Source organism: Pteronotus mesoamericanus, unplaced genomic scaffold (assembly GCF_021234165.1).
Source record: "Pteronotus mesoamericanus isolate MK-2021 breed Mesoamerican mustached bat unplaced genomic scaffold, CSHL_Meso_final scaffold_21, whole genome shotgun sequence".
Lineage (NCBI taxonomy): Eukaryota > Metazoa > Chordata > Mammalia > Chiroptera > Mormoopidae > Pteronotus > Pteronotus mesoamericanus.
Window position 1 is genome coordinate 12,311,357 of NW_026555310.1, and position 13,439 is coordinate 12,324,795.

At 41.4% G+C, this 13,439-nt stretch overlaps 1 protein-coding gene across 1 annotated transcript in view; it reads left to right on the plus strand.

Moving 5' to 3' along the window:
* Positions 1-6,729: 6,729 nt before the first annotated feature.
* Positions 6,730-13,439, plus strand: part of SLC2A13 (solute carrier family 2 member 13) — a 273,437-nt gene continuing 266,727 nt past the window's right edge. The window contains exon 1 of the mRNA XM_054591245.1: positions 6,730-7,558. Coding sequence (XP_054447220.1) covers positions 7,006-7,558 — 553 coding nt within the window. The 5' untranslated portion in view covers positions 6,730-7,005. The remainder of the gene's footprint in view (positions 7,559-13,439) is intronic.

Sequence of the window (13,439 nt, forward strand, 5' to 3'; positions counted from 1 at the left end):
AGCTGTTTTATATATTAACATGCAGTGTTTTCCCACTGGGAATGAGAACAATTGAGGACATTGCAAAGTTAAGTGCTTTTTATGAAGTAAATGCTTAAGAAATAGTATATTTATTTCGCTAAAATCTATAGCCTATGTTGTGTATTTCTAACAAAAACAAACAAACAAAAAAAACCCAACATGTTTTGTTTGATCAGTTAATACCTGGCACTGCCTGAGCTATATGCAGGGTTGGAGTTGAGTCATATGTTACACAAACACTTGTATCATCTCAGCCATTATTTCATCATATTATGTAGAGATGTGGAAAATGACTTACCTACCCAAGTCAAACAGATTCCACACTGATAGCATTCATTCAGTCAATATTTTTTGAGCCCTGATTTGTTTCAGAAATGTATTAGAGACTTGAGGGTGAACAGAGCAAATACAGGTCCTGCTCTCATTTACTAAGAATACTCTTCTTTAATTGTGGGCTGACTTGTAGATAAAACTTCTCTTACTGCACCTATGAAAGCACATTTTTCTAAGAGTCCCCAGTTTAAGAAAAATCACAGAAAGAAAGTAGTGAGTGCTCCTATCTCCACCATAAAGACTCTGTGTCCCACACTTACTGACTGTTCACATGAAAATTGGATGTGAAACCAAGTTCAAACATCACTCAAGTGTCTTTTAGAGTATCTGAGATATATAAAAGTATTCCATGTTATATACTGTAAAAATTATGAGAGAGAATCTGAAAAGAAATTACAATTATGTTCTTGTGGAAACATTGCGATTGGCTACTCCTGCTGAAATATTTTTCGTTAAATAGTCTTATTTTGCGTCGCAAGTACTACTGGCTATTTGTCAATGTCACATAACTTATGTGGACAATGAGTTACACAAGTTGTATTGTCAAATTAAAAGTTCTGGTTCTCCTGAGTTATGGAGACAGGAATTTATTAATTTCTTAATTTATCTAAATAACTGCATTAGCTAACTCTAAAATATAAGTAAATTGTTTCAGCTGGATATTTTGCTTAGTTTTAACATGATAAATTCACTTAATTTTGAAAAGCTGAGTCATAATATTACCATGCTTACAACTTCAGACAAATTCACTTTCACAATTGAGTTTACAATTTGTATTCAAAATGCAAAATAAATCCTACTGATTTGTTTAAAACAAAGTGATTAGTGAGGAGTTTATTGTGTTACAAAATCAATTTGAAAAGTATTTTCCAATACGAGCCAAAAGACTGAAACTGGCCCTGGCCAAAAGGTTGTGGGTTCAATTCCTGGTCAGGGCACATGCCTAGGCTGTGAGTTCCTTCCTGGTCAGAGCACATATGGGAGGCAATGGATCAATGGTTCTCTCTCACATCAGTATTTCTCTCTTTCTCTCTCTCTCTCCCCCCGCCCCCTCCCTTTCTCTCTCTCTCTCTCTCTCTCTCTCAAAGCAATGGACAAAAATGTCCTCTAGCGAGGATAAAAAAATAAAATAAAAAGATTGAAAATGGCTGAAGAATCAGCATCACACCAAATTAATTTTCAATTTGAGAAGGTCAGTTATTATTAGTTTCATTAATGATTCAACTTTGAAACAAATTCTTCCCACTGTTCTCATTTCAGATTCCTGGATCTTAATTAAAGGATTTCTTGAAATTGTAAGCCAAGTTTTTTTTTAAAAAATGTTATCATTTGCAGCTACTCATCTGGGTCAATAAAGAATATTTTGACATTCTGAAATCAGAGTTGAACTCCACTATAATTTTTATCTCTAGCAAAAATTTGATGCACTATGGTTTGCATTATTAGATATTTTAACACATGATCATGTGGTCTTTTGTTACCTAGAATATGTTACATTCAAGCACAGGGACTAGGTACAATGCTTTTCACCATAAATTGTAAAATTATGATACCTGGAAGCGCTGAAGCCTTCTTACCCCTTTGAAGGAAGCCAGCAGAGGGCAAAACTGACACACTAAGAAGAACAGAATGGAGGAAAGGATAGAATCTGGATGTTTGACACCACTTTTCAAAGACCAATCATACCATTCCTGATGCCCACCTCTGGACATTCAGATTTATGCAATAATACATTTCTGTAGCATATAAGACTACAGAGTGTGGGGCTTCTGTTACTCAGAATTGAAACCATCTAAATACCTACATGGTATTATTATTCCCCTTTTACAGAATAGAGAACTGATGCTTAGAGAAAATAAGTAAGTTGCTCAAAGTCACATAGTCAAGTACAAGGAGTTGCAGAGTGAGGATATGAACTTGAGTCTTTCTGCCTACAATGCCTGGATTCACTCCCAGCCCCCTCCAACTCTTTATCCATTTAACAGAACTCTTTACCCATTCTTCTTATTAATTCCATGTTCTTCATTCCTGCTATTCTTTTTTGCTTGTCTTTTTCTCACAGGAAGTGGTGTTCCTCTTCCTACCTATGGCTAGGTTAGCCTCTCCTCTAAGGAGCTGGCTATTTATCTTCCCCGCCTTCTTTGGGGCTTTGCTCTATCAATTATGAAGGCCTTTAAACCATCAATGTCTTCTTTCCCCTTCAGCATCTACATAAATTCAAGTCATGCCGGACACCTTCATCTTTTCTCTTGATCCTGATAACTCTTTAAGCTATTTTCTCCTTTATTACATTTACCAAGAGGCCTCTAGAAAATGCAGTGTATGTATGCTGTTTACACAAATTTCCTCTTAATTGAATTTGCTCTCTTAAAATTCTCTGAGGAAGAAGAGGCATTGCAACTCTCCCTACCCAAAGGTGGAGGGGATGATTTTGTGTGTGTGTGTGTGTTACAGGCTCTGTTCCTTGTTGGGTTATGGTTATTAGCAGGCAGGGTCAACGTGTGCTAAAACGTCATCCATGTCTCATGCTTTCTTACGCTTCCTTCTCCCCATGCGGCCACTAAGAAGACCTATACAGCGCATTGTCCAGTCCTGCCTCCTCCACCCCCCCTTCCTCTTCAGAGTAAGTCAAAGAAAGGCAAGATTTGGGAAGAACTATTGAGCATATAATAACATGATATTATACCTCATAACTAAGCCATGGAACACGAACTTTATCTTTGTCCCTATTGACAATATAATATGTTTATTCTGATGTTGCTATTGTGTCTTATAGGTACAGAAAATGAGAAATGATCCATAAGGCAGGATTCTGGCATTACTGGGTTTCTGAACATAATACCATCAAAGCGACATTTTGATTCTCAGCAGCACTATTGATTTTTTTTCCCTCTTTTCTCCAAGTTTTGTTGTGGAATGATCGATGAATGAAAATTATACACATTTAAGGTGTCCAATGTGATATTTTTATATACACTATGAAATTATTACAACAATCAAGCTATTAGCATATCCATCATCTCACTTAGTTACCTTTTATTTTTTTGATATTAAGAACAATTCAGATCAACTCTATTAGCAAATTGCAAGTATACAAAATATTATCAACTGTTAACTATAGTTACTATGGCATGCATTAATTAGGTCTTCACCGTTGACTTTAAAGTAGTCCAATTCAATGATTTCATGTTTTATATTCTTTTATCTCTATGCAATATATTTCTCTTAGCCAATATATTCCTCCTTCTTTAAATGCTTTACTTGGCTTTTATGCCATGTTATTTTACTAGTTACTTATGATAACTCAAATCTGTTGTCTTTTTGCCCAGTATTTATTTGCCTGTTTTCTGACAAAATTGTTCCCCATACTTTTTATGGGAACCTCTCAGCACATGTGATATATTTCCACTAACAGACAAAGATGTGGGCATTGAATTGCCCTCACCTGATTCTCAAATTGAATCATCCACTAGAGTAATTGGGTCAGGGATGGGCACATAATTGATAGATCCAGCTAGATGAAGTTTGCTGGGGCTGCAGAGAAAGAAACTCTTTTTCTGCCCCTCAGACTGGAGTGTAATAAAATGTAGAGAATAAGTATTTTGTGGCCATTTGGCCACCACGTGGCATTTGAGAATGGAACCTAAGTAGCAAGAAGCGAAGGGAAGAGTTGGAGCAAAGTCTCTTCTTTGGGATATCCTGGTGTTTGAGTCCTGTATCCAGCTATATTTGCAGTTTACTATAAACTTTTCAGACACAAGAGCCAATAAATCCTGCTACTCTGCTATGATTTTGATTTGGGTTTAACCAATTTGATCTGGGGTTTCTTTCTTTTGCAATCAAAACAACACAAAACAACCTCCATATCTTACTGTGTATGTATAAATGCATATATATGAGAAAGTTCATACAGAGAAAGTTTTGAAAATATTCATTACAAAGTAGTAGGAGGGCTTATCTCTGGGGAAAGGGGACTGTTATGGTGGAAGAGATGATTGGGAAGGAATTTTTGTGTTATCTTTATTGTTAGGCTGCTTTACAACAAGGATGCAATTTTTGTGCAATGAAAAATAAACATCCAGCAAACAAAAGCAACACTCTTCTAACAATCACATCATCACCCTTCAACAACAACCACAACTTCTACTGAATTAATGATGAATGTTTTTGCCTGAAATTCAGGATCAGTAGCAGTATAGCCAAAACTTCTCTCTTTCTTCTTTCCCTTTTCTACAGTCAGCACTAAATGTTCCAGAAGGTCGCAAAGCAAATGTACTTTAAACTGGGGCTTCTGAACTTACCTTGCAAACTAATAATGTTTATAATTATTTACTTGGCAAAAGCAATTAATTTTATTTCAAAATACTTTTTCAAGCTTACTCTAGTTAATGAGTAGTTGCTGCACCATTACATCATTTGCAAATAGGAAAAAAAGGCCAAAACAAATCGAGTGGTTTGTCAAAATTGCAGAGTGAAACATTGACAGTGATGGGACTCATGTCCTTTATTCTTAGCTAATGAGCTGAGGGGCTTTCCATGATCTGCAGTTGGGGTAGGCTTTGGGAACCCCATTTTAGACGCATGCTATGGTGCTAAGTTGAAATTGGCTTCCTCCATAGACTAAGAAGAACTCTCTTTAACCCTCAATGCTTTATTATGTCATATTTCTTCGCATATGCAACCTGATTGTATTTAAGTACCCTGATGATATTGAGCAGAACCATTTAAGTAGTTTAGTGTTCTGTTACACAAAGTCGAATTTCCAACAAGGGATCCTCAGGGGGCGGGGTGTTCACTACACCTGCTAGGAATAAAAGGCAGTTTGTTTTCTCTCAACAAGAGCACTCTCAGTACTACCAGCTGATCTGATCTAGGGGCCGTTCTCATCAGAAGCGGTGAACCTGATCACCACCAGGTGGCGTAGTTTTACTATGTGGGAATAAAGGAAAAAGGCGCTCTCACCTGAATCTTTTCTGACCCTGAGTATAAAGGAGCTCATGGCTCCAGAGATAAACTCTCTCTCTGTTTAACTGATCCCAGAAAATAGAGCTTTGCCTTGAAGCCACACAATGAGTTTAAAATATTGAGCCCTCTGAACTCATTAATTTATTTTTCTTTGTTGCTGGAAAGTGCTATATTATGGGAGATAATCATGACTGATAATCCATGTAAGAGCAATTCTGACAAATTCTAATATATTAAAACAGAAACGACAAAATCATTTTCTTTAAGGGCAGAAAGTTTTGGACTACATGAAAATAGGACTCAGAATAAGAAATCTTTTGTTAAAAAAAGGGAAATAAAACAGCACCAAAATTGTTAGGAATACAGTCATATAATGCTTTACTTGCCCTCAGAATGAAGAAAGTAAATCAGAGAGCTTAAATCAATGTTTCTCTTCTGAAGTGAAACTGCATGGAATGATTTACATAGTGATTTAAATCAAAGGGGCAAAAAACGAACAATGGGCAATTAACTTGTCAATTCAAAAAAACCCACACCAAACAACCTGCTCACAAAAATGTCTTGCAAAGGAAAGAGTTCAAATTGCCCTGCAAAAGGAGGGCAGCAGTGAGGATTTCTCACGGGAGAAGACATCCTTCCTTTTGGTAAACATGTTGGAGGAGGGAGGTGAAGTTTTTCTATTAAATCAGATTCTTGGGGTTACTTTCTACCCATGGCAACTACCTGGTTAATACAAGAGTGAAAATTATAAATGTGAATTTTCTTTTACACATCAGGGATCCACAGAAGGACCTTTGAGATTCACCTGTTTCACATGATTTCTGCCCTCTAAGAATCAAGATATACCATGTGTTTAAAATAAGCATAAATTGAGGAGGGACTGGAATGAAAGAAAACTCTTTAAAAATGGGAGAACACAGTCTTGAATTGCTTGGCAACAAACTCATTTATGTCATAGTATTATAAAGTGAAGGGTACTTGCTATGTGCCACACGAAGGTATATATAAAACACATATATATATATATACATATATATATATATATAATTTTTTTTCCCTAGGCCCTTTCCAGCTGTGGCCATCCCCAGGCTGGCAGAAAGTGGATAGGGATGTTTTAAGGGGTTTTCTCCCTAGCCTCCCAAACCTTGCAATCATTGGAGCCTGTTTCTCAGGTGTGGAAGCCTACCGCCTGGCATTCCCACATTGGTCAGCTTCCCAGCTGCAGCCCACAGGCCAGGATTAATTCCGTAGGGATGCTAGAGCTGTAAATAAAAGAACCTAGCTCAGAGGTTGCCCTCGACCCGGGGGCGGGGTCCGGAGCTGGCTGAATCTGGCCCCGCCCAGGAAGGGGGCGGAGTATCTCCAGGGCTCTGCCCCGCGTGTCCCGGGCTGCACGTGACCCGCGGCCCCGCCTCCCGCCCGCTCCGCAACGCCAGCTCGGCAGGAGCGGGGCGTGAGTCTCGAGTGAGACCCGCCAGGATCTAACTCCGCAGCGCCGGTTCTCGGCGGGCAGCAACTTTCTCCCCGGAGCGGTCGGGGCGGCGCTGCTGCCGTGGCATCGGGAGCGGGAACCGGGAGGAGGAAGGCGGCAGCGGTTGCTCCTGCCAGCACAGGCTGTCCAGCCCTCCGAGAGCGCCGGCCCGCGGAGTCTCGTCCCCCCGGGAAGCCCCGGGCCCCTGCTGCCCTATGTCCCGCAAGGCGAGCGAGAATGTGGAGTACACGCTGCGGAGTCTGAGCAGCCTCCAGGGCGAGCGGCGCAGAAAACAGCAGGAGCCGGACGCGGCGAGCGCGGCCGGGGAGCGCAGCCTCCTGGCGGCCGCCGAGTCGAGCAGCAGCTTGCAGAGTGCGGGCGCGGGCGGCGGCGTCGGGGACCTGGAGCGCGCGGCGCGGCAGCAGTTCCAGCAGGACGAGACCCCCGCCTTCGTGTACGTGGTGGCGGTCTTCTCCGCGCTGGGCGGCTTCCTGTTCGGCTATGACACCGGGGTGGTGTCGGGGGCCATGCTGCTGCTCAAGCGGCAGCTCAGCCTGGACGCGCTGTGGCAGGAGCTGCTGGTGTCCAGCACGGTGGGGGCGGCCGCCGTCTCAGCGCTGGCCGGCGGGGCCCTCAACGGCGTCTTCGGCCGCCGGGCCGCCATCCTGCTCGCCAGTGCGCTCTTCACTGCCGGTTCTGCGGTGCTGGCCGCGGCGAACGGCAAGGAGACCCTGCTCGCCGGCCGCCTGGTCGTAGGGCTTGGCATCGGTGAGTTCGGGCTCTGGGAAGGGCCCCCGGGGGCCCCTGGCGTCACCGCCCTTGACCCTGGTCGCTGCGTTCCTTTTGCGCCTCCGGGGTCCCCGTCGGTTTTGGCGAGGTCCAGGAACACTCCCTGCACTGCTCTTGCCGGGAGAGCGCCCATCTGTTCGTTCCGCCTCTGAGGCTCACTCGGGGTTGGAGGGGAGAAGGGGGGTGGGTTGGTGTAGTCTCCGGCCCCGAGCGCACGGGAATCCGCGTGATTGTTGCCTCTCTGAACACTTCCAAGAACCCCGCCCATCGCCAGCTTTTTCCTTGATCCAGCCCTACCTGATGCGGCCACACAGGTTATGAGGGAGGGTCTCTTTCCCTTACTGCATTGTCTTCCTTTGTTTCTACACTGCTAGCTCCTTTCCTTTTCTGGAATTACAGTCTCCGAACCCAATCAGTCTGAAAGTCACAGTAAGTTAATTTTAAAGTTAAATAATTATGGAGTCAAAAACTATTCTGCTACCCCTTTTTTCCTTCTCTAGTCATTTATCTTGAGGTGGAGTATAAAATTTTCTTTTTGCTTTCACTTTTTGTATTGCCTTTTTGCTTTCATCTTTTCTCTAAATGATTTCCTTGCTTCTGTTTGTCTAACTTTTTCCTCTAAATCCACATTCACCCATTCTCTTTGTTTTGCCTCTCCTCACTTCCTGTTGAGAACCAAGTTATCTATTAAAGGTCATGCTCATTTCCTAAATTCATTTAGGAGCTATTCCCTCTATGGATAAATGCCCAGCAAGATAGATACTTGTAATTTACTTCAAAAATAAGGGATTAAGGTTCCCCCTGGCATTGATTTTTCACCCTAGTTGCTGAGCAGGGGAAGTAGAATCGGCGAGTTCTTGGCAGACAGAGCTATTTGGAATGTGGTCAGTATTATTAGAAAGCACTTTTGAGGGAAAGTAGGGGGTTGAGACTTCAGTCTCACTGGTAGTTTTTCCAAGACACACTGCTGATGCTTTTCAAATGTTGCATTTCATAATTCAGTTTTGGTTTCCTTCAGGGTATATTTGATGTATTTCTTCCCTATGGCTAGGTATTGATGAAGGCCCCTTTTACCAGGGGCTCCTAATGGTCTCTCCATTCACCACCTGTTTGACATTTATGCTTTTCTCCCCTTCTCTGTAGGCTCTCAGGGGAAGCAAGCCCCACTTAACAGCTCTGCACGTAGGAACCAGGAGCCTAAACCCCGGCTTCCTGCATGTTTTTATCCCGAAATTGTCGTTACTGACCTCCCTTTTGTTTATTTTTTGCACTGTTAATTAGTGAAGCAGGACAAGACTTTCAGTAAGATCTTAAGTTTGCACCTTGAAGTCCAAAATGACCAAAAAGTACAGCTGAAGTGAAATCTCTTTTGTAGGAACTACCTGCGCCTTCAGGACCATTCAACCAGTAACCTGGCATTCAGGTCAGATGATCAGGATTCTTTTTCTCAGCATTCTCTACTTTAGATACCCAGGTCACCTTTTTTGTTTCTTCTGACATAGAAAGACCAGTTCTAGGTTGCAAGATTTCTTCAGTGAGACCGAATCTTATTTATGATTTTGGAGTTGAATAACGTTTTGCAGAGATCTCTCAAGGAAGCTTCCTGGTGTTTAGCTATGGCAAGTACTGGGTATTTGGTTATTATGTTGACCCTTTTATCTGTTAGGAAAGTTGAGCCCCTGTTATGTGTGAGGACCCTTTCCAGATGAGGAGCATTTAGACTCCAGTAAGGGTGGCAGGGTGGGACTGAGGCAAGATAGGACTTGCTAAGCTCCAAAAGGAGGACTCTCAGAGCTGACGAATTCAAAAGGGTAAAGGTTACCCTGGGCAGAGGGAAAGCCAGAAGCTTTTCCTGATGGAAATGGTTTCTTAAGTAGTTTATTAATGGGAGAAATGAGGAATGGAGCTCCTGTGCCAAGGGAATGAAGAAAGGAAAGCATAGGACATGCTTGGGTATGAGGTTGGATGCAAAAAAGAAGATGAAGCAGGAACACTGGAAAGGTTGGTGTGCAGGAACTGTGGACACCTCTGTGTCGCACGCCTGGTCCTGTGGTGCTTGGGTTGCCTGCCTGACTGTGCATTCAGTTGGGAGGAGGTCCTGATTCAGTCCTGGTAAGTAAGACTATGTCAGTTCTGGGGAAAGCACCCTTAGAATAGAACTCCTGATACAAAGTTTCAGAAAACCTCTTCAGTTACAAAATAAAGAATGTGTGAAGGTCCCAAACAGGCCTTGAAATATACCACATGGAGCAATACCACTTCTCAGATTAGGATCTAGGAAGGATGTAATTGTACATGTAAAATCCTTAAAACTCACAATAATTACTAACCTTCCAAAAGTGATTACAAGAATTATTTTTAGCTACAAGGAAAAAAGTAGCTAACGTGAACATTTTTTTAGGAACACTAAATCAGTTTTGTTTGGTTGATAGACTAAATCTGGGTTAATTTCATGTTTCCTTTTTAAGTAGTTCAGTAGTTCAATTTTATGGGAGGGGTTTTTTTTGTTGTTTTTTTGTCTTTTTGATACTTAAAGTTGACAAAGTTTGTAATGATACAGGAATTTCTTCTTTCACAAGTTTACCTGTGGCAAATACAAAGCCCATGTGGGCAGGGTTTTGTGTTCATTTTGTTCACTACTATATTCCTAGCCCATAGGAGGCACTTGTTGAATAAAGGAATGAAATGAACACTAAGCAGAAACATGAAAATAATTCTGTCACTGGTAGGATACCACTCTAAGATTTTTTTTTAAAATAGTGTATAATAAAATATTTGAAAGGCCACCTAAGGGTTTTAGTTAGAACAATTTAATGAAATCATTTTTTTTTGGATCCAACAAATGCTAATTATGCTTCCATTATTGATTGTCAGATTTGAAGTAGGCAGTCATTACATAAAGATCTGACCCTGGAGGTTTTCATTGTCTAATGGAACAGAGAGATCTTCCCATCCACAAGCGATTAAAATGCAATGGAGATTTCTTTAAGTGCCATGAGAGACACAGAAGAGTGGGTAGTTGATTGTTTTGGGGGGGGGGGGGAGAGGAAGTAATAGCACAGAATTAAGGAGGTTTTACAGAAACAGAGTTATTTAAACTGGACTTTGAAGGGTGAGTAGGAGTTCAGCAGATGTAGGAGGAGCTGGGAAGGGAACTAATAATAGAACTTCAGTATGTACTAGCTACACTATTTCTTTACATATGTTTTTCTCATTTAATCTCCTGACTTTCTGAAGTAGGTGTGAAACAGGTCCCCTTAATGCTGGAGGTGGAAATAGCCTACAGCAGTTGAAGGTCACTGGTACAAAGCCAAGATTAAAAAAACAAAACCTCTTCTATTACCATACAGGGCATTTAAGGTAGAGCGAGCAGCAGGTGTGGAAGCACGAAAAATCAAAGCAGTGTTTGAAGCATGCAGTGAGTACAGCCTGGCAGGGGGGTGGTCCTGAAACTGGAAAGCGTTGTTTTGGGGTGGGGGTGAGGGGTGTGGTCAGGCTTGAACGGTGTTTATTTGGCCACGCCTCTGTAGGGACAGTCCCTGGAGGTTTTTAGTTAGAAATGATGTGATCAGAGTAAACATCTCTTGAATATGATCTTCTACCACACTCCTCCCCCCAAGCATTCTGCTTTTAAACTCTCCTTTTTCCCCCTGAAGCTCATGCCTTTTTGAATATTCTAGTATTGGAAATCTTTGGCTGAGATGGTTGCTGCAGAGTGGGTTAAGCATGGCGCTTGGCCCTAAATGTCTGGAAGTGGAAGAGCCAGTGGGTCCTTCAACAGAAACCTCTAAAAAAAGATCAAGGAGTTGAATATAGTTGTTAATCTGTATTAAAAGAGGCATTGTAGTAAAAGAAACGTTTGAAATCAGGGCTATTAGTATGTTTTAGTTTAAGAGTTTAGTTTCCATGGTGAGTTACAAGAAAATCAGCTTTTGAGCACCTGTTTTAAATAGGGCACTATTGTAGGTGTTTGGTTTCATCAAAATTAGGTGCCTGTGGTTCCTCAGGTATGTTTTGCTCATCCTTGACTTGGGTGCTGGGACCAGAGCGTTGTCTCCGCCCCACTACCACTGCCACTCAGCTTTAAACTTGACTCAAATTTCAGATAGGACGTGGTGGTGAGGAAGAAAATTTCCTCTGCTCTTAGGTTTCAGCTGGTCTAGTTAATATACACAAGACAGATTAGGTTACCAAAGCAAAACCAAGTTTAGTTGCATACGTATGTATAGGAACCCGCATATACAAGTATATATGAGAGAGTCTGACACCCCACGTACGTGAGAGGTTCAGAAACAAAGTTAAAATAAGCTGCATGCAGCATTTTGGGCTGACACTGAGGTAAGGCACCTTGGCGCTTCCCAGGGGAGGAAGGTCATTGGAAAGATAGTAAGAGCAGATAGGCAGTAATTAGGTGTTTGCCCTGCTGTATGGATAGGCCATAATAAAGTTACATCTGGCTGTGCTTACTATGGGTGAGGACCCCAATTTAAATTCTTTAAGGGAGAGGTAGAAGTTTCTCCTGAGTTCTCAGGATGTCGGTTGCCCCCAGCTCAAAATAATTCTCATGCCAAAGTGGCTCACCTTGGGGAGCCCTGTTCAACACAAATTCAGCACAAATTCAACACAAATTTGAGGTTCCAAAGCTTACTCTGTTTTACAGGGCAATCTTATATGCCCATTATACACAGTCACATATCAGAAAGTTTAAAACTATTATACCTGTAATCAAAGTTTTTAGGTATGGATGTGTACAAAGGATTGAAGGAACTTGGGTTTGCAGTTTTGCTTTATTTGATTGTTATCTGGGACCTGTTACCTCTCATGAATAATGCACACAAAAAGTTGCCCGGAAAGGACAAATTACAGGAACTTAGTACTGTTACACTATTAGCACATACATAGCCAACAAGCATGCAGTTTAATTTAGCTCTTTGTCCATGGAGTTAGCTTTTAGTTTACCTCTCATTTTCAGCGATGATTTAGTGCCTGTGTGGGGAATGTCAAGAAGTCTCTAAATCTGGATTTTTACCAATATTCAAAACCTTTGCTGAGAGTTGACTTATTAATGTGGACAGTGCTGGGTTTGTTGAAATAATCTTAGATTTACATCAGTTTCTCCTGTCAGTCTCTGTTCCCGTGCTCCCTCTACTGGAACATAATTTGTAGCTGTATATTCCAGCATGGAATTAGTATGGTATGGTCTGTTGAATAATTCTTTTAACTATGACACTCCTCCTCCCACCCACCCCCAAAATAGCACTTTGAATTCTTATTCTTTAATGCAAAGCAAATGTAAAAATTTTTTTGATCAAAACATTATGCAATTACGCATTCATATCAAAAAAGAATTTTATTTAAGACAAGCACAGTTAACCAGAATCAGCCATATTTTTAAGTTTTCGTTTGCTTATTTTTCTTAGTCAAGTTTATTTTGTCCAGCCCCCCTTCCCCACCAATTTCTCTCTTTCAGTTCCAACTTTTTTAAAGCAGGATTTCTGTATTGGATTTATGCTCTCTACTGGTATGAAACTGACATGTAAAGCAAAACTTGTTTGACTTACTCTGTTTCCTTGTTTCATTCACAGTAACAGTTAATGTGCACTACCCTCCCCCTCTCCTTTCTGGTGGCACTGGAATTGTAGAATTACAGAGAGAGTTATGACCTAATTGTGTTTGTCTTGTAGTGTTGCAACACCCTCTTTGAATGAGTTGTCAGTGAGATGACGGAAGTCTGTTAACACGAATTCTGTGAAGTTATTCTTGTGATTTCTGTACAAAGCATTTGGCTTCACACTGATGTCCTTGGCTGTAAGACCTCTAATGAGGTACTAGAACCTGCTGGCAGACCTTAAGTAGCAAG